The following is a 21573-nucleotide window of genomic DNA, read 5'->3' as shown; positions in this document are numbered from 1 at the left end:
TTAAAGTCAGAGGAATACATTCTGGCCACCGTTCTCGATCCTCGGTTTAAAGCTTATGTTGTGTGTCTGTTTCCGGCGGACACAAGTCTACATCGGTGCAAAGACCTGCTGGTCAGGAGATTGTCCTCTGAAGAGGACCGTGACATGCCACCAGCTCCGCCTTCATTTTCATCACTGTTTGTGCAGTTCCAAAAAAGAGGAACTGCCATTTCTATTGCTACCTTCTTTCTTTCTGTATTTCCTGTGTCCTGTGGTCTGTTCTGCTAAGGGCATTGTTATTTCCAAGTTATCCAAAAGTTCTAAAAAAACAAATTTAAATTTATATAAAAAAATTTCCAAAAATAATTGGAAAAAAATATTACAAAATGTTAAAAAAATCTAGCTTGTACTGCTATTTAAAAGTCTAACTACGATCATTCACTGTTGCTGTACCCAAAAATAATAGGTACTGCTATTAAAGTACAGTCCAGTGGTACTCTCCTGTGCCGCAGATAATTTGTAAAAGCTTTGCCGAGTGTGTGTAGTTATGTATCACAGGTTTTAAGAAGAGGCACAACACTGACAACCTGTTAGAGAAACTGAGGGAAATAATCTCCCTGTGGCTCACCCCACTTAGACTCTCCTGGGGATTCGAATAACTGCCATTTCTATTACTACCTTCTTTCTCTATTTAAAAAAAAAAACAACCTGTCATTTCTATTACTACGTTAATTGTTTGTGCAGTCACAAAAAAAGAGGAGCTGCGCCCTTAACTGCTATGTTGGTTTTAGACGTCCATCCGGTGTCCGCCATCTGTGCAGTGGAATTCAGACCAGTTGAGGGTTTTATTATTATATTGTGGCCCCGGTACCAAATTGGGTACCGGGGCCACTCCACTACGCAGTCCAGATACTTTTTTGGTGGAATTCAGAAAAATTGAGGTATTTTTTATTATATTGTGGACCCGGTATCAAATTGGGTACCGGGGCCACTCCACTACGCAGTCCAGATACTTGTTTGGTGGAATTCAGAACAATTGAGGGATTTTTTATTATATTGTGGGGACCACTCCACTACGCAGTCCAGATACTTTTTTGGTGGAATTGAGACCAGTTGAGGGTGATATATTGTGGCCCCGGTACCAAATTGGGTACCGGGGCCACTCCACTACGCAGTCCAGATACTTTTTTGGTGGAATTCAGAACAATTGAGGGATTTTTTATTATATTGTGGACCCGGTATCAAATTGGGTACCGGGGCCACTCCACTACGCAGTCCAGATACTTTTTTGGTGGAATTCAGAACAATTGAGGGATTTTTTATTATATTGTGGGGACCACTCCACTACGCAGTCCAGATACTTTTTTGGTGGAATTCAGACCAGTTGAGGGATTTTTTATTATATTGTGGGGACCACTCCACTACGCAGTCCAGATACTTTTTTGGTGGAATTGAGACCAGTTGAGGGTGATATATTGTGGCCCCGGTACCAAATTGGGTACGGGGACCACTCCACTATGCAGTCCAGAAAGCTACATCAGTGAAACGTTTTGGACTAAAAACAATATTGTGAGGTGTGAGGGTGTTCAGAATAGACTGGAAATTAGTGGAAATGATTGTTATTGAATATTATTGAGGTTAATAATGGCGTAGGAGTGAAAATAAGCCCAAAAACTTGATTTTGGAACTTTTTATGCTTTTTTTCAAAATAAATCCGAATCCAAAACCTTAAATCCGAACCAAATCCTTTCGACGGGTGTTTTGCGAAACAAATCCGAACCCAAAACACGAGACACCAAAAGTGGCCGGTGCACATCCCTAATTATTTTAGCCCTGTTACAGACATTACAGAAAGTACATTATTATGCAGTTTGCAGGTAGTGTACAACTGCAGCACATTTCCTTAGTGCAAAATGAGAAAGTTATCCTATATATCTTAAAAACTGTGTATGTTATACAACCATCTAATAATAAATGTTGGCTTATTGAACACTGCCATCTTCTGGTTATGTACCAAGTGTATTATGATTGGAAATACAATGCTTGAATGTTTACCAATTTATACTTATGTGCTTTTGACACTTTAATTCCTGTGACTTTTGCATTCAACTGTAGATAAAAACAAACCATCTGCGAATAGTACGAACAGCAGATCCCAGCTGACCACTATAACTGCTCCAGTTCCTCCAGTACCATCTGGGCAAATCACGCCTACATCACCAGTGAAGAAGGTAAATCAGATATGTACAGTGCTTTTATATTACTGCAGATGACTTGGTCATTTAAGTTTTTATTTTTCTTTGACCAGCATCTAAGTGTTCTGAAGCAGTACAGATATATATTTTTTTGCACATACATTTTAGCATTTTGCATGCATGTTATTGAACCACACTTTTCTTTTCCTTCATACAGTAGCTACTGGTAAATAACGCTCAGCAACAGAGTAGGCTTTTGTGAAATTTAGAAATATAGAAGTGAAAATTGATTACTTTTTTTTTTTCCCCTTGTTATATCATCCACTTAGTAGTGGAGAGTGTGCTGCCTGTGATCGCTGTAAATGTGAGCTTGCTAACCCAGAAGTCATAGTACTCTTAGTGTGGTACTATGGCGGTTTAGAGTGTGCCCCCCTGTGATGAGTAATTGGCTTCCACCTGAAAATGGCTTCTGCCACTGCATGTCCTTACTGTCCTGTAGAGGAGAAAATAAGTTTTATAGTTTTGTAATGCAAATATTAAAATCTTTTAAACCTATACATATGAAGACATCCCATCATTTTGTCTAATTCCCCTTTAAAGATTTAGACTTTCCCTCCCCATGTATGGTGTCCTTTTAAAATAATTATTCACTTACTGTAGTGATTGCCAGCACGTGTAGGTATACATTTGTGTATCACTATTGCAGGCTGGATACGTCGCAAGAATTTAGACAATTGCGATATTATGCAGTTAGTGACTAATTGTGAACTTCCCTTAAACAGTTTTCTAACAAAGGCCCCCCTATGCTCTTCTAGCAGAACTGTTGGGATACTGTGTGAGGACACCCTTACATTCATTTTATGAGAAATCTCCCACGCAGGGTACTCAAATGTTGCTTCTCCTGACATTGATCATAAGAAGATTTAAATGCAAACAGGTCTGTTACTTTGTCTACTTCTGTGTTGGAAAGTAAAACAGGGTTTGACTAGTCCATTTGGAGGGTTGTCAGCAGGGAAACAGTAGTCTGCGCACATTGGAACAGAGTAACCCCGCAGTTCAAGAGTTCGGACATGTGCCCTCCACATTTATGGTAGATTTGTTGTGGCGGAGGGAAGGGTGATACTTTGGTGTAAGGCGCAAGCAGGTCTCATGTTTAGAGAAGCCATGGCTAATGTTTTTTTCCCAGAGGAGCCCCACTTTTCCTCGTCTTTTATGCAGAATGGCAGCCTTGGGACTAAATCCAATCTTCTTGAATGCAGTGGTCTCTAGCAATCAGGGAAAAAAATGCTATAGCAAGGGCAATACCAGTGCGTGAACATAGGCTTTAACTACCAAACAGTTGTAAGCAGACAAGCCGTTGTTTTTGCTAAATTATTTTTGGCTATACTAGGTAAATGCCATTTTAAAAAAAGAGTGGATATGTTAAGTAGAGGCCATTTATGCTCAAGGTTTTTTTGTTTTTTTTTAACACTTCGAAGTGTACCGTTTTATAAGATAAACTGTTCCTGTTCTAGAAAGCAATGTAGGGCTCCAGCATGTAACCTTAGTATTTCTATTCTACCTTATGTTGTCCTCAGTAATATCCATTGCAGAGCTCCACCTTCCCTACTGGAGAGGGCTTAGTTATTGGTACTGCCATTCCCATCCCAACTTACCTTAACTATTCTGTTAAGTCTTCTATATTGCCACTGTAGAATGCTACGGGTCTTTCATTAGCCATTTCAGCAACTATACTGAATGGAAGAAATTAGTTAATGTGTCAGTGTCTCATTCTATGATTTCCTTCTTATTCTATCTTGCTCATCTTGGGTTCAGTATGATTTCATTGCACCTTTCATGCCAGTGGTGGAGTCTGCACATCCTACTTCATGGAGACAGGGCTTGCGCAAAACTGGCATAGTCCTTGTGCCAAGTAAAGGTGACAAGTCTATGGTGAGGAATTAGTGTGCACACTTCGCTGTGATTCCAGGTTGCGGACTATATTTTAATCAGATTTACCTCACTGTGCATGGTCTTGAATTTAACAGTGTGTTAATCTTGTATATGTGGAACATGCTGTTTTCAATGACTTGTCTAACATTCAAAGTAAATCTATTTGGGAATTTGTCATTATTTGTTTACTATTAACAAGTTTTCCTGTGTGCTAAATTGGTTTGTTTTCAGTGATATGTTAACTCCAAAGAGATCCACACTTGGGTTATTTAATCAAGTGTCCCTGTGTTTAGATGACCAAAAAATCTTCTATTGTGTATGGTTGAATTAAAGGTCTATCACAGAACCTGCAACATTTGATCAAATGCCTTTGCAAATCTGAGGGATGATTGCTTTGGTGTTGGGTTCAATGAAATTGTGTTTAAGCAGTAAAAATAAACCATGGTTGTAATATTTTGTACTTACAGTTTCCCACTCCAGCAACCAAAATTTCTCCTAAAGAAGAAGAAAGGAAGGATGAATCGCCAGCCTCCTGGCGCCTAGGACTTCGCAAGACAGGAAGTTATGGGGCCTTGGCCGAGATTACTGCTTCCAAAGAAGCTCTAAAGGAGAGAGACTTTACTGGAGTCATGCGCTCAGCCTCAAGTCCTAGACTTTCTTCTACTCTAGACAATAAAGAAAAGGTACATAACAAAATCAAGTTTAATACCTTTTGGAAGTAAAAATCTTTAGATGGATTTGCCTTTAGAGTTCTTATTTATTAATGTTGTGCAAAATACACATTGGGTCATTTAGGTTTAATATTAAGGTGGCAAGGATTGCTTTAAAATTCTACCTGGATATTGTCTTCTACGTCAATCTTGTATGTACTTGTTCTGTTTTCATGTATAGGGTTTTTTTTGTTTTTCTTTTGGTATGATTTGTTCAGACTGTCTGGCACAGCAGAACTTGTGGCACCAAATAAATGATGATATTCATGTGTTTCTAATCCTGTATCAGGAAATGTTTTTCAATTGGCTCTGACCTAACTATTGGCATTAAGTTCCACACACTGCACCAAGAAGGAAAAAAAACCCAAAACATTCCTCTAAATCTGCTCATTATTCGTAAGTATTAAGCAGATGGGGAAAGAGTCTCTAAAGCCTAGTTGCCTACTCTCCCGGAATGTCTGGGAGACTCACGAATTTTTGGAAGTTCTCCCGGACTCCCGAGAAAGCAGGCAAACATCCCGGATGCAGCCATCTCTGTTGTTAAAAAGGGTGGGGCTAAATGTGTTATTGTGGCCCCACCCCCTGCTGCGATTTGCCAAAATTGTCTAAATGACAGGGGTTGGCCATAGCAGGGACAACACGCGTAGCCACGCCCACTTGACAGACCCCCTCCCGGACAGCTGCCTTCAAAAGTAGGCAAGTATGCCTTAAAGCCACTATTTTACATTAATGTGTATCAGAACTTGTGTACTACTGAGCTGCTTTATATACATGAAATAACTGTAGTGTTTATACTTTATTGCTATTAGAGCAGGTTGCCATGTATATTAGGAGACCAGTACTTTCCCCAACTAAACAAAGTTTAGCAAATCATGACAAATAAGCAAACAGTGACTGAGTTTCTGCTCAGCAAGTTTGACTAGAAGTCAGTGTGGTTTGGGGAACCTTGAACACAGGGGCTGGGCCAGTGATGACACAGCAGTTCAGTCTCTACATTTTGACCTGTGTCTGATTCCTTTGGAAGAAGTTTAAGAAACCCGTGGTGGAGTTGCAGCTGCTAGTAATTCAGGAGGGAGGTAAAGTTTTTTTTTTTCTCTTTCCTGCCATTGGGGGACACTGCGAGACATTGGGGTATAGTAGTGGGTCCAGGAGTCTTTGTCACTTTATCTACTAGTAGATCTTTGCTCTCCTCCCCTACTATGACCATCCTCTCCTGTGAATTCCTCAGTTTCTTTAAAGTGACTAGGAGCAAAGGTCACTAGGGTATGGGCTCCTGCCTATACCGAGTTAGATTTATAGTTTACACGTTTTTATTTTTATTTCCCTATAGGTGCATCGCGGGGCTCGATCTCAAGACCCAGGTGAGTGAACAAGACTTGGCTCTGCTCACTCCGGGTCCCGCAGAAGGTAAGAAGCAGCTGAGGCTCACTTACTGGCACCTCTGTCGGCATTCCCCTAGAGAACGAGCATTACAGAGGGCAATTTTGGGGCAACACCGTTTATTTCTGGCCAGAAGCTGGATGCATATGTGGAGAGCACAGTAATTGGGATTACGTGATCCCGCAGCCCCAGCCCCGCTAGCGGACAAGAGGGAGTGAAGCTGCATCAGGCTCTCCTCCCGGACCGCTTTTCATGCCGGCAAGTCCCCGCTCAATCCCCTCGATAACGAGCAGAAGGGGGACTGTAAGCATCGCTCACACTCCTTAGGAGGTGAGAGAGGATGCAGTATACGGCGAACACACCTGGGCTAATTAACATAGCGTGCGTCGAGCGAACACAGAGGCCATGTTGAAGGAGGCACTATCGCAGGAGACAGGAAGCGGGCGGCAACATAGAGACAGGAAGAGGAGGAGGTACAGACAGACTTCCTTCCTCTCAGTCATTTCCGGACACAATCTGGGTTCTGCCCGGCCGTAGGGACACCACCGGAGCAGCGCCGCCCGAGACTCCTACTCTGCCTCTCCTCTGCTGACACACTCGGCTATCGGTACAGGCTGGTGCCTATTAAGCTTACAAACGAAGGTTTTGTTGTTATTATAGAACTGATTTTATTGCACACTCGTTCTTTCACAGACAGCACTGTACCTTTTATGATTAGAGGAGGGGTGCTTTTGACATTCTAGGACTACCCTGTATAGAGACTCTGTAGATTTCCTAGCTTAACAACCATCAGCCTTTAATTTCATTAATACTGTATTATCTAAAGTTCCTTAAGAAAGTACAATGGCTGAGAAGGGGACAGCAAAAAGCAAGGGACACTCTGTAGCTTCTGCATTGTATTATACCTGTGCCAAATGCAATACTAAATTTTCAGTTGGACAGACAGACCGTAACGCCCTTTGCGCAGCACTGCTCTCCCGACGGTAGTCAATAGACCCCGCCAGGGCAGATTACGGTCTTTTCGGAACGTTGCCCGAGGAGGGGGAGCCCCCCTAGAGACCAGTTCTCAGCTTCTAGAGGAGCATTTAACAGAGGCAGAGGGGGCACGGGCGCTACTAGGTGGGGATCCTCGCGCCCTGCAGAAAAGAACTCCGCTTGACGGGGCCCTTCGGGGGGAGATAGAGGTTGGGGCACGACTCCTTCATTTCAGGGATCAATGGTGGGCTTCCACAACGGATCTCTGGATTCGAGGGATAGTGTCCTGAGGCTACGTCATAGACTTAGCCCAGCCCCCCAGACAAAGATTCTTCCGCACCCCCCTTCCCCTTTGTCCAATCAAGCGCAAGGCGCTCCAAGAGGCCATCCAAAGACTTCTGGCAGCACAGGTAATAGTACAGGTACCTCCCCGGGAAAGGAGTCGAGGGTTTTACTCAAACATTTTCCTCGTACCAAAGCCAGACGCCACTTTCAGGCCCATTCTAAATCTCCAGTTGCTAAACAAGCAACTAAAGGTTCAGAAGTTTCGCATGGAATCCCTGCGTTCAGTAATAGCAAGTATATAGAGCAAGGGGAATACCTAGCATCCATAGACATCAAGGATGCCTACCTGCATGTCCCTATATGGAAGGGACACCAGTGCCTTCTACGCTTTGCGGTAGGAGAGGCACACTTTCAGTTCAAGGCCCTCCCCTTCGGCCTAGCAACGGCTCCCAGGGTATGTACCAAGGTCATGGCGACCATGGCGAGTCTCTTGCGGCAAAGGGGAATTACTATTATCCCCTACCTCGACGACCTTCTCTTGAAGGCCCCGTCAGCTGCTCTCCTATCACAGCACATAGAGACCACAAAGGAATTCCTTCGAAGCCACGGCTGGGTGTTGAACATACCAAAGTCATCACTAACCCCAGCGCAGCAGATGCGTTTCCTGGGCCTGATATTTGGCATTCAGACCCAGAGAATATATCTCCCGCCGGACAAAGCTTTTGCAGGAAGGCAAAAGCCCTCCTAGCAAAGAAAAGAGTCTCTATCCTCAGTTGCATGAAACTCCTGGGAACAATGGTTTCGGTATTCGAAGCAGTCCCATTCGCACAGTTTCATTCCCGCCCACTTCAGACAGAGATCTTACACAAGTGGTCGGGATCCCAAAGCCATTTAGACAGACAGATCATTCACCTGTCCACACGCACAAGGCTATCCCTAGCCTGGTGGACATCCAGAAACAATCTGAAGAAGGGCCAATCCTTACAGACCTGGTCTTGGACGCTCGTCACAACGGACGCAAGTCTGTCAGGGAAGGGTGGGGGGGGGTGTAACAGGACACCTGAGGCTACAGGGGCTCTGGTCCCCTCAGGAAGCCAGACTACCGATAAACATTCTGGAACTCAGAGCAGTATACAATACTGTGGCAAGGGCCCTACAGATACAATCGGACAATGCCACCACGGTAGCCTACATAAACCACCAGGGCGGCACTCGCAGTTCAGCGGCAATGCGAGAGGCGGAACGGATAATGGCATGGGCAGAACTTCATGTACCCAAGATTTCGGCCATCTTCATACCGGGGGTACAAAATTGGGAAGCCGACTTCCTCAGCAGGCAAAGACTCCATCCAGGGGAATGGGCCCTAAACAGGCAGGTATTCTCTCTGCTGGTGGATCACTGGGGCACTCCAGAGATCGACCTGATGGCTTCCAGACTAAACCATCAGGTCAAGCGGTACGGTGCAAAGGCACGAGACCCAGGAGCAGAGCTCACAGATGCCATGACGACCCCATGGAGGTTTCGCATGCTCTACATATTTCCCCCCCATCCCCATGCTGTCTCGGGTGCTAAAGAAGTTAAAAAAAGAACGGGTGCCCGCGATTCTTATAGCCCCGTATTGGCCACGCAGAGCGTGGTTCACAGACCTTCTGGGGCTGGCAGCAGCCCACCCATTCCACCTTCCCATGCGAACAGATCTTCTGGTTCAGGGTCCTTTCCTCTACCAAGGTTTAGATCGGTTAGCTTTGACGGCGTGGCTACTGAGCCCCTAGTACTCAAGGCTAGGGGGCTCTCGCAGCAGGTAATTACAACCATGATCAGGGCCAGAAAGCCTTCACCATCTTCCATATATTACAGGGTTTGGAAGGCATACATTATGTGGTGCAAATCTAAGGGATTCCACACTAGACTTCTTACAGGACGGCCTAGACAAGGGCCTCCGCCTAGGGTCGCTCAAAGTACAGGTATCGGCGCTGTCCGTGTACTTTTAGAGAAAGATAGCAGACTCCCCAAACATTAAGCATTTCTGCATGGGGTTCTTCACATACAGCCCCCATTTTCTCATCCAGTGGAGCCTTGGGACCTCAACTTGGTCCATGGGGCCCTCACCAAGTCCCCGTTTGAACCTTTACACTCAGCGGCATTGAGACACTTGACGTGGAAGACAGCATTCCTCTTGGCTCTAGCGTCGGCGCGTAGAGTGTCGGAACTAGGGGTGCTTCGCTGTGACCCCCGTTTCTCATTTTCCATTCAGACAGGGCGGTACTTCGCACTAAGCCCTCGTTCAGCCCTAAGGTGGTTTCCAGATTCCACCTGAACTAAGGGGTAGTGGTTCCGGCGTTCAAGGTCAGAAAGGACTCCCAGGAGGAGGCTTTTCAGTTACTTGATGTAGTCCGAGCACTGCACTGTTATATAGACCGCACGGCTCCTGTTAGGAAGACCACAGATCTATTTGTCCTTTATGACGCCAACAAGAGGGGGTGGCCAGCCTCAAGGCAATCAATTGCCCGCTGGATCACATCCACAATTCGAGAGGCCTACATCACGGCCTCGCAACCCGTCCTGCAGAGATTAAAGGCGCATTCTACCAGAGCAGTAGGCGCCTCTTGGGCAGCTAGACACGGCGCGTCGGTGGAACAGTTGTGTAGAGCGGCGACATAGTCCTCCGTCCACACGTTTACCAAATTTTACAGATTACAAGGCTTCGCGTCGGCCGATGCAAGCTTTGGCCGCAGAGTTTTACGTGCAGCTGGTCCAGAGCAATCCCTCCCTTGAAGCTTTGGTATATCCCCAATGTCTCGCAGTGTCCCCCAATGGCAGGAAAGAGAAAAGGATTTTACAGTGAGTAAAAATCTTATTTTTTTTTTTTTTTAAAAAAAATGTAATCAGTGTTCAAGTGGAATGTTAAATTTACACCGAAAATGTTTTCTTCAGGATGCAATTTTTGGGAAGTCAGTGCTGCAGTTATATTTTTTTTTTTTTATTGATAACTCATTTTCCCTAAAGCCAATGAGGGAGGCACACACTTCCTGATATATCATTTTCACCAAGTTCATTTTTGTATGGTGTGTTTCAGCAGGCCCTGAACTCTTGTTGATTTTTGTCCTCAGATTTTAAGTGGGTAGGGATTGAATAACCTGTAGCCAATTAGATGTTTGGAATGTTCACAGCAGCACAGTATTTCAGAAGATGAGTAAGCAAAAAGCCACAGACTTAAAGTTGGTAGCAATGGTAGCAGCAGCAGGGTTCCCCAGCAGCACAAAGTGGTAATGTAGTCTACTGACTGATGCAGGAAGATTGTGGAGCCAAATTGTTTAATCATCCTGCTTCCATTTTTCTATTTGTAAGTTTGGCCTTTGCTGGTTTCCTCTAATTTTACTTTGAGGTGATAACCATTTTCGATCCTTATATGCTTTACATGCTGATAACTGAACTTGCCCGCCTAGAGGAGCAGTCACTATTTGTGCATGTGTGACCAGCTCTTTGTGCCTGTTTAATAACTGAGAATATTTGTTTACTGTTTTTTACTTTTTTTAAAAAAAAATTCAGGAAAAAGATGGGAGAGGGGCACGGCTTGCATATGTTGCCCCAACAATACCTCGACGACTTGCAAGTACTTCAGATATAGAAGAAAAAGAAAATAGGTAATGTACATGCAAAGCACAATATTTATGCACCAATACTAATATTACTAAAGCAGGGCAACTATTTTTAGGAGTAGTTTGTTGCAGCCCATTACATGTCATTTCATAGATTTGTAAGTGCACACATAAATTGTTTTATAGCCTGTTGCAGGGCTGGGAATATAGTATTCAAAGTTTGGTTTGCTGTTCTTTGGAGATAATTGATCACACGATGTAATCCAATTTTAAAACAATAGAAGTGTGTAAACCATGAAGTCTAATGGTATATATTGATTTTATCTAAATAAAAAAGGCATAGCTCTAGCATTAGATCACTTTAACGCATTTTTTTCAGTTTTGAGGGTCACATATTTTGTATTTAGGTGTCCTTGATTGCAAAAAAATTTAAATACTGTTTAATCTCCGTTTCAGAATTTGCTTTTGTGCATTGAGGGCAATGGCAACAGCTCTACTTAAATTGTCAAGTTAAGTTGCTGGAACTACTTTACTTATTTTTGGGCTTCAGCCATGCTATCTATATAAAGAAAGGGAAATCTGGTGATGTGACAATGAATATTACTAGTGATAGTGAGACCCATGGACAGGCCTTAATCTATGGGTTGGGATGTAAAACATTAGTAGTTGAAGTGACTCCCATTCTTTTTGTGCTACAAATTAATATACAAGTAATTGTGTTTTCTTGTAGAATTTCCCATTTTATTTTTCTTATAATTTCCACAATACTAGAGCCCTTGGGTGTTTAGTTACTCCACTTTTTCTTTTAAAAGCAAAACATTGATCAGTTATCTGAAGCATTAAATCCGTTGTGCTGAATATTTTAGTAATCTTTCTGTACTGGATTCTTGCTGCAAAGTTCTAATGAGCAGGTACATGGTTTAATCACCCATTGCTTGTTTTTCAGCTGATCCAGTTATGCTTTACTGGCTTTGATAACTACATTCCACATATGATAAACCTTTCATGAAAGGTTTTTTTTCTTTGTATTTGTACTGTGCTGCGGAAACCTTGTGGCACCACTTTAAATAAAGATTAATAGCTACTAATATTGGACTTTGCACCTATCTATTGCATGATAAATCTTTCTACTGGATAGAATTATATCAAAATATTCCACACTTAGGGGTATATTTACTAAACTGTGGGTTTGAAAATGAAGATGTTGCCTATAGTAATCAATCAGATTCTAGCTGTTAATATCTAGAAAGTACTAGATAAATGACAGCTAGAATCTGGTTGCTACTGGCAACATCTCCACTTTTTCAAACCCGCAGTTTAGTGAATATTCTGCCTAGACTTCAATTTATTTTTGACCATAGAATCGACTGTTACAAAATCACTGTGATCCCTAATGTCAATTACATAATAATGGTAGAATACTTGTACAGCTGTACACACCCATGATGCACCAGTTTATTCACATTATTCTTGTTGCTATGTTAACCATGACTTCAGCTTCAGTTTCCCTGGCATATGTCTGAAAAAAAAATTCTTTTTTTTTTTTTTTTTTTTTTTTTTAAAAGTAAAGAAAGTTCTCTTAAAACACTTACTGCATATTATGCAAATGAATGCTTAGTAGAAAATTATCCTAGTCCTATGACAAAATAGGAGTAAGGAAATACCATACCTGTCCACTTTTCATTAGTAAGTAAACATTTCCCTAGATAGACAACATTTTTAACAAAGCCATGTAGTGAGCTTTATTTTATTGATTTTACAGTATTAACTTGGTTACACACTTATTAGGAGGAAGCCTGATGATTTGATCCAGTACTTCTATTAGAAGTAGAGAATGCAATATCTGCTTTAAAAATTATTTTGGAAGTCATTATTTTGCTTAAATGGCAAGTAAAGCAACATGAGTATTGAATGTTTGCACATTAGAATGTTTGAACATTCTGTGTAGCAGGAGCATGCCAGCTGGAAGAAGCTGCCAACTTAATCGCCAACTTAATCAAAGTCTCCTAAACATATAGAAATAGGGATGCTCAGCCTTCTCAGTACCACCTGATACTAAAGCCTGGGAACCAGCTTGTGCTGCAGCATTTTCAGCTAGAGGACTCAGTCTGTCCATAGCACATCAATAAAACTCTGTAGAACATTTTCCATAGAGCTCTGTAAAATAACTATGGGTAGCTCATAATATGTAAATCAACCTCATAAGTTAGACTAAAGGTCTAGAGGACTGAAGAGGACTACTTCCTCTTCACCTTGCGGCCGTTGTGGGTGGATGCCTCTTGTTGTTGCTGAACCAATGGGCGGCTTCTACTCAGGATCGGTGGATTATGGGAATCATGCAACGTGGCTACATGATAGACCTCCAAAGTTAGCCCTCACCGGTTCTTTTCAAGCCACTCCGTGAGACAAAGTAGAGATTGGCTATGAGATGATGACTTTGCTCCTTACTACAAGAGTTATCTGCCAAGTCCCAGAGGGACAAAGGGGCAGAGAAATTTCTATTCAAACATCTTCCTGGTTCGCAAGCCAGACGGCTCCTTTCATCCTATCGTGCATTGTAATGAGGGTATCCCACTTTCAATGCTGTTCGGCCTTTCCAAGGCTCCTTAATAGCCTTGTGAAGACCATAAGTCTTTACAAAGTCATCGAGGTCATGGCAGCATGGTTGTATACCCTGGAGTCTGCATCATCCCATATTTTGGATGATTTTCCAGTAAAGGCGAGCTCTGATCAATGTGTTTTTCTTTATACTGGACAGCAGACTGTAGAAGGTGTTTTCTTCAAGTTTACATCCTACTATGTATGAAACTAATAGATGAGATGGTCTCCACGTTCGAAACATTTCCGTATGATTCCACTCGCACATAGTTCAGCGGGACCTCTTGTTCAACTAGTTGGGATCCCACCTTCAGCTGGCCTCTTACATGCCCCAGTTGTCTTCCAGGGTGCACCTTTCCTTTGGTTGGTGGCTTGTGACTTGACAGTGGGCAGGTCCTTTGTCCCATGCTCCTGGACAAGTTACCACATATGCCAGCCATCAAGTTTGGTGAATGGCATTTCTTCACTGGGAGACGCCCCAGATATTATTCTGGGTGGACATGTTATCTCCCAGCAACATTTTCGATATTCATCCTCTGTGTAGAAAATTGGGAGGCCGACTACCTAAGCAGATACAGTGTTGCCAGGGTAGTGGTCTCTGCTCACAGAGGTGTTTTGATGGTTGGTCTAAAAGTGGGAACCTTTGGATGTGACCTCCATGGCATCTCACTGAAAACCGCTAGGTGCCCAGATTCTGCTCTAGGACCAGTGCCCCTTTGGCATGCATAGTGGATATCACATGACATAACATCAGACACTGTGGAATTCCATTGATCCTGATTGCACCAGATTGGCCATGTTGAGCCTGGTATGCGGACGTACTGCGCATGGCAGTCGGTAAAGGGTGGCAACTTCTACATCAAGACAATCTACTGCTTCAGGAATCATTTCAGCACCCTGACCTTCAAGGTGGTGGTTGCCATGTTAAAGGCAAATAAACCGGTGTCTGCCCTAAATGATCATAGTGTGATGAACATACGTCAGTTGGTGCGAATGCAGGGGTTGTCATACAGCAGCCTTTCGACTTTCCAGGGTCTTAGCTTTTTCACAGGATGACTTGGAGGCGGACTTTCGCTTTATTTCCATGTGGGTGCAGGTATCGGCCCTTTCGATATATATTGCGAAAAGGCAAGCAGGTATACTGAAGGTGCAGACTTTCCTGCAAGGGGTTCTACACATCTAGCCTTCTATACCTCCTAAGTCACCTTGGGTCTTTACGTTGATACTTGGGATCTTAAATCATTCCCCTTTGAACCGTTGGAGTTGACTGAATTTAAGTTCCTAATTTGGAAGGGGATTTTTCTCCATCGCTTCTGCAAGGAGAGTTTTAGAACTTTGGGCTCTCGTCGTTTAGCTTATCTGGTATTCCATACTGACAGGGCTGTATTGTGAAAGATACCTTCCTTCAAACCAAAAATGGTCTGGTTTTCATTTTAATCAAGAGATTGTGTTCCCAGTCTTCCAGGAGGTGACGGTCTCTTCGGATAAGGGATCCTTTAACTTCAGGAATCCTTAACTTAATTTTATGTTGTCCATGCTCTAAGAATGTATGTGTAGATGTCCACAAAGTTTTGCAGGTTAGATTGACAGAGCTTACCCTTCCTTAAGGGGGCTACTTTAGAACGTCCCTATTGTGGCAGTGTCCCCCCAGATTAGATGAAAGGGAAAATAGGATTTTTGTACTTGCGTTGAATCCTTTTCTCTGATTCCATCTGGGGGACACTGCGTTCCTGCCCTTCGCTCTACTGTTGGTTTTGCTGGTTGCATTGGTATTCTGTTTCCCTTCCTTTGGGCTTTTCAATTACACTGAGAAGCTACAAGGGTTGCAGAGGGGAGGATCTTCTGTCAACAGTTGTATTAACAGTTTAACTATTTAAGTGCCTACTCCATGAGCCCTCATACAACCCCATGGTAGCAGAGAAAAGGGATTTAACATATGTACAAAAATCCTTTTTTATTTGTTTCTCTTATGGTTTTTCATTTACCTTGTTTATACATACTTTTTACATTTCTTCTTGTAGTGTCACTCCCATGTTTTGATGTTGTGTTTATTTGTTAATATGTTTACTTGTATCAATATGTTTTGTATGATGACATACGTTGCAGAATTTGTGGCATCTTTATAATTAAATGTTGTTTATGTACATATTTTAAGGCAGGTGTGTCCAAAAATGGTAACCCCTTTTTAAACAACACAGGAAGTGGTGGGGAGAGAGAGATGAAGGGAAATTCCTAATTAAGAGCTGCTCTGACTGCAGATAAATGGATTCATACAAAGGGGAGGAGTTTTTTGCACAACAAGCGTAATGGACATGCCGTGATTCGTTTGAGCTTTTTATCAGGATTCTCTGTCTACTAAAATTTGTGGGGCGGCTATACCCTTTTTGTGGAGGAGGGGTGAGAATAAAAAATAAACCCTAACAAACCTGCAGGGAAAAGCAGCATGAATACTGAGCCATGTCTCTTACCCTGATGTATGAAAATGTAAATATTGTCCTTATATGGACTTGATTGTTCCAATCTTAATTTCCCTCCTCTTGTTTTTCCTTTCATATCTACACAGCAGTCTTATCCTAGTTTGGAGTTTTATTTACAGACCACGATATGTAGTTATAGTTTACACTGGTAATTTTCTGCTCGAGCATGTTGCAGTCATGATTATTTTGCTGCAAACCTTTCACACATTCTTACCCACAAATCAAGTGGGCAACAATTGTGAACAAATATGTTTGGTCAGCTAATGCATATAAATTGCAATATGTTGAATTAAGTTTGGTTTTCTGTTCTTTTGTACAGGGAATCTTCTTTCGGTTTGTCACGTATCGGAGGATCATATACGAGAAGAAAATGGGAGGATGACCTGAAGAAAAATAGTTCTGTTAATGAAATTTTAAATACAACCTATCAAAGAAGGTAAACATTAATATGTTGGTAGAAAAAAAATAATCAAATGTATATATTTGTACATACCCTAATAGGTGGTAGAAGACCATAGGGGAACAGTATTTACCTTTCAGATAGTGTAAAACTTACATAAACTAGAGCAGATGTGAGATATGTTGTGGTAAAAATGGCAATTTTTTCAAAGGCAAAACTCTCTGCTTTTTGCCATTGCCATTTTTAAATATGGCCGTCACAGTCGGCAAATATCAGTGATTTTACGGATCTACCCCTTTATACATTTACCCCACAGGAGTAGGGTGCTTTATGCAGAGCTGCTCTTTGCAGCTTTTCTTTTGATGATCATTTTTTTTTCTCTTTAAACCACAGTGTGGGTCAGCAGCATCAGTACAGCTTTCAGAGCTGTGTAGTGCCTGGAGCGGTCCAAGGAGGTCCATTTGGTGCTGCCTCCTGCCCAGCTTCCATAGAGGGACTGCCTCAGTGAGGTGCGGTTCCATGCACCTCACATGAAGTGCAGGACCTCCGGTGTTAGGTTTGGGGTACCAAGTAAGGTAGCCTCTCACTAGACTCAGTATGACTACTAGGGGACTGTCCACTTTATAGGGGCATGTTTTGTGCGTGGCCCTGTTGGGAGGGGCTTAACCTCCAGACAGCCAAGCTCCACCTCTTTCACAGTCTTTCCTCATAGAGAAAAGCCAGCCAAAGCATACACACTGTCTGAGAGAACTGAAGCACCTGCTCTCCTTTTCTGCATACTCTGATATAATTATAATATCAGAGTATGCAGAAGATACATTGAATTAAATAATAAATGAAGAATTGCATGTGGTTTTTTTTTTTTGGACATCCAGGAGTTTATTTTTGAACTCTGTGCTCACAGATATCACAGCAATTATGGTTGATATTTCGAGGTCCAGGGAGTGAATATTCTTCCTCAACTGGGTAATGTGTTGATCAAATTTGAGATCTTCAACCTTACTTAAGGCCCATGAATGAGACAGCCTAGACCTTAGTATCTCATAGATGGATCATACACTACCAAAAATCCAGCTTACCACCTCAGCAGATTGCTTTCCTTCTACTACTCTTTAACACTCAACAGTAGTGTATTCTTGTCAGAGGACAAGATTCTTTTATTAGAGACTAGTAAATTTTCTTTTGGCTTGCAGGTCCTTGTTTTTTTTTGTTTGTCTTAGGAAAGGTGGTCTAGACCTTCGAGGGGTTACAACAGAGCGATGTTGTGAGGCAGAGCCATTAAAATTCAGGCAGACATTGCCAGAGTGATGGCATACATTTACCCTTAGGGATGCACAAAGTGCTCTCTGGCCGTGAAGGAAACCAACAGGATAATATGCTGGGCAAAACAAAATGTTCAGCAATCTCAGTGGTGTCCATTCCAGTGGTAGAGAAGATTTTCTAAGTATTCATGCATTACACTCAGGAGAATGGTCTCTACATCCAGAAGTGTTTCAACAAATTCATGAAAGTGGAGTCAGTCAGATGTCTACATGTTGGCATATCAGTTGAGCTACAATGTGATTTGAGTTTTTCTTACAACTACAACTGTTTTTCTCCTGGCTAACCCAACAGCACAGAGGTGTCGGAGTTGGGGGGCTATGTCTTGCAGATCTCCTTATCTTATTTTTCTTGAGGATCTTTTCAGCCTAATTTCATTTAAACCAGGACATTGGTATCCCAGTATTTGGCAGGAATAGACTTCAGAGCAAGAGGGATCCCTTCACTTGTTGGACATAGTTAGAGTTCTAATAACCTTGGTAAATAGGTCTCCTGTGTTTGAACAAACAATAATCTGTTGGTCCTTATAATGCCCACAAGAGAAATTGTCCAGAGCTAAACAATTGCAACGTGGGTTATATTTGTATCAGACAGGCTGACATTGGCAAGAAGTTTTTTCCTAATAATCTAAAAGCACATGCTACCTGATGGGTGAGTGCCTTATGAACAGTGACACGTGGCCTCAGCTGAGCAGCTGTGTTGGGTGCTCACCTGGTCATAAGTTTAAAGTTCAATGTTTGCGTCAAAAGATGTCAGTCCTGTATTGATGGTGCTGTTAACCACTTCTTCTGAGTGTGCCCACCACCCATAAGGGCAGTTATGGAGACTCCTTGGAGTCAGTGTCCCCCACAGGAAGTAAGAGAGAACATTTTTTTTTTTATACTTGCCCTAAATCTTTTTCACTGTTGGGGAACAGCGAGCATTCACCCTTTACACTCTGGTTCTCCTGTTAGTAATTTACTTAATGTTTAGGAGAATATTTCTCTCTTTCTCTTGATTCTTTGCAGTGGGGCTTGGTTAGAAAAATAACAGAGTTTCCTCAAGACGCAGGATATAGAAAGAGGAGTAGTTACTCGTAGTACAGATATTTGTAAAGTACCAAACTCCTGAAGGACCCAGGAGAATAAAAGTGCTGTATTTATTTTAATAATGTATATAAAACAAGTTAAAGCGCTAATATCAATAACGAACAATTCACTTCAGTACACTGGAACATTTATCCATTTGACTCGGCAAAAGCATTTACATTTTTTAGGAATTGTAAGTCTTTAGCATTTTGTGATAAGATTAGGTTAGTTTTTTCTAATTGTATTTTATATATTCCTTGCGCAGTGGTTCTTTTGGTAGAAGACAAGATGAGCTACTTAGTTCTAGTGTTCCAAGTACAACAGCTGGATCTACGCCGACAGTTACCTCTTCTGGACTTACAAGGAGTCTTTCTAACACTATTAGCACTGCAAAGAGTACAGTGGGTTCTTCAGGCTTACCTAGCAGGTATAACAGAATTGATCATTTTTTAATTACTGTGATTGTTTAGTTTATGTTGGAGTTTTATTTCTAGCTAAGTACTATTGGCTCAATAATTAGACAATAATATATTGTTACCATATGCATTAAATGCTCCATATTAACATATGTATGAAGAATTTGAAAACTTGCTGGTTGAAAATTTGACAGATGTATATTTATCTGACAGTGTTTTGCTCCCCACACACATACACATACACACACACACACACACACACACACGCACACACTCGCGTAGAATTCCAGGAATCGGGAGGAGTGCATCGTGGTGGGTTTTTTTTTTTTTTTTAAACCCTGTGCGAATATTGCAGGGTCCATGCATAAAATTACCTAACCTTGTATGTCTTAACCTGCTGTATCCTTTCTTAGCAGCTTGTTTCTTTGTCTGAAGATAGTAATATATATTATACTTAAATGTATAATTGCTCCACCTAACCATTCTTAATTTTAGAATTTCCTCATACAAACATATCTTGAGGCATATAATCATGCAAAAATAAACTTCCATTTATCCCTCTACGTAAACTAGTAGACCATTGGATGCTCCATGCAACTTAGTCAAAATGTATTTGCTTTCTAGCCCAGGAGTAGCATCAAGTGTATGCATCACTAGAGATGCCTGGATCCTGGTGAATGGCCCTGTAGACCACTTGCGGGTAGTGGAGTTCATATATTATGTTTGCATGGAGTAAAATATTCCCCTTTTTATTATTTTTGATAAATAATTTAACACTGTTCTCAGATATTGATGTTCCAATTGAATACATTTATTTAAACATACACCAAACTTTGTTCGTGATAATTAACACTTTTCTGGGCCAATCTTTGTAATCAATATTCCATGCCCCAGCCTCAATATGTCCTTTATTTGAATGGGTTTCTGTGATACTTTAAATAAGCATATTTGCCCCATTGCTTTTAAGTGTTATTAATTTTAAATGTAACCGCTTCATAGAAATGGCTTTCATTGTGTGTTTGCTCTTTCCTTTCTGTGTTTTGCTGCTTTCAATGTTTTAGTACCTCAAACCGTTTGTGGGCAGACGATAGCTCTGAAAAAGACAAGGATACTGTCCCTACAGCAGTCACCATTCCAGTTGCACCAACCGTTGTAAATCCCACTACTACTTACACATCTATGACCACAACTTCCACTGGCACTGTTCCTTTCACAGCGGAGGTCAGGGAAAGACGCAGGTGTGTACATTTCTTGCATGAATGTAAATCTCTTCATGCCTTGCACATGTTTTGCTTTGTAGCATTTTCAAGGTACTCTTCTGTACATTTGAAAAAGAACAAATGTGGTTATGAAACTTTAATACTTTTTTTTTTTTTTTCTTTTTATTTTGTTTTGCATCAACTCTTATGTAGTGTCATTTTTAGCTCCACAAAGTGAAGGAATAATGATGTAACTTCACACGACTTCAGGATATTAGGTAGTCCATTAAACCTTTCTGTAGTTTGGAGGTGAAAATTACAAGCAGAATTTTGGAAATGAATAGTAGTAATTGTTTATATTTTACCAGAATTGTTCTAGATTGGTAATTATTGTGACTTTCCTTATTGCACCTAGATGCAATTAAATTGGTGGGACAAACGAAGAATTCTTATGGAGAACTAACTAGTCCCAGCTAGATAGGTGTTTGTATTCTTGAGTTTGTATGTATATTCCTCCAATGTTAATACTAATTGTGAAAATAAAAATGTTACACCACTGTTTTGTTAATGGATGTTCTATGCTTTGCTCCCATTTCCTGGTGGACACAGGCAGTGGATCATCACCTGACAAGTGTCATAGACGACACTTAAATAGACATTTTATGTTTAACTATTGTTAGTAAAGAGTGAGCTTATAAGCTGAATGGTTAGAACTGCTCATGCTGAAGTCTAATTGGTTATAATATTTGTCTTGCTTGCGATAAATGGCGCATATTTGGCTCACTTTGAATCCTTGCTCATTTACGGCGTTAGGATTTGCATATAACTTAAGTGAGCAATTTAATACCTCATACATTAGTGTAGCAGTATTTTAGCAGACACAATTAAAGGATGGTTTTATATGTGATAGTAGGCAGTACTATGAGGTGACGTTTTAAATTTTTCTGAAATGGGCATTTCAGTCTCGGACCAAACATTCAAAAAATGTCATACAATGTCTGCTCAAACTGGCTATGAAAATTAATATGCAGGGGTGCTTCA

General features: G+C 41.6%; 1 protein-coding gene across 2 annotated transcripts in view; it reads left to right on the top strand.

The window, feature by feature from the left end:
* Positions 1–21573, top strand: part of PPP1R12A (protein phosphatase 1 regulatory subunit 12A) — a 98715-nt gene that overhangs the window by 51370 nt on the left and 25772 nt on the right. The window contains exons 9-14 of one of the 2 annotated variants that reach the window (XM_075209591.1): positions 2095–2210; positions 4574–4789; positions 11006–11100; positions 16450–16566; positions 19183–19344; positions 20395–20571. In XM_075209591.1, coding sequence (XP_075065692.1) covers positions 2095–2210; positions 4574–4789; positions 11006–11100; positions 16450–16566; positions 19183–19344; positions 20395–20571 — 883 coding nt within the window. The remainder of the gene's footprint in view (positions 1–2094; positions 2211–4573; positions 4790–11005; positions 11101–16449; positions 16567–19182; positions 19345–20394; positions 20572–21573) is intronic. The other variant, XM_075209592.1, reaches the window with a different exon arrangement.

This window comes from Mixophyes fleayi, chromosome 4 (assembly GCF_038048845.1).
Source record: "Mixophyes fleayi isolate aMixFle1 chromosome 4, aMixFle1.hap1, whole genome shotgun sequence".
Lineage (NCBI taxonomy): Eukaryota > Metazoa > Chordata > Amphibia > Anura > Limnodynastidae > Mixophyes > Mixophyes fleayi.
This window is presented reverse-complemented; position numbering and strand designations above follow the sequence as displayed.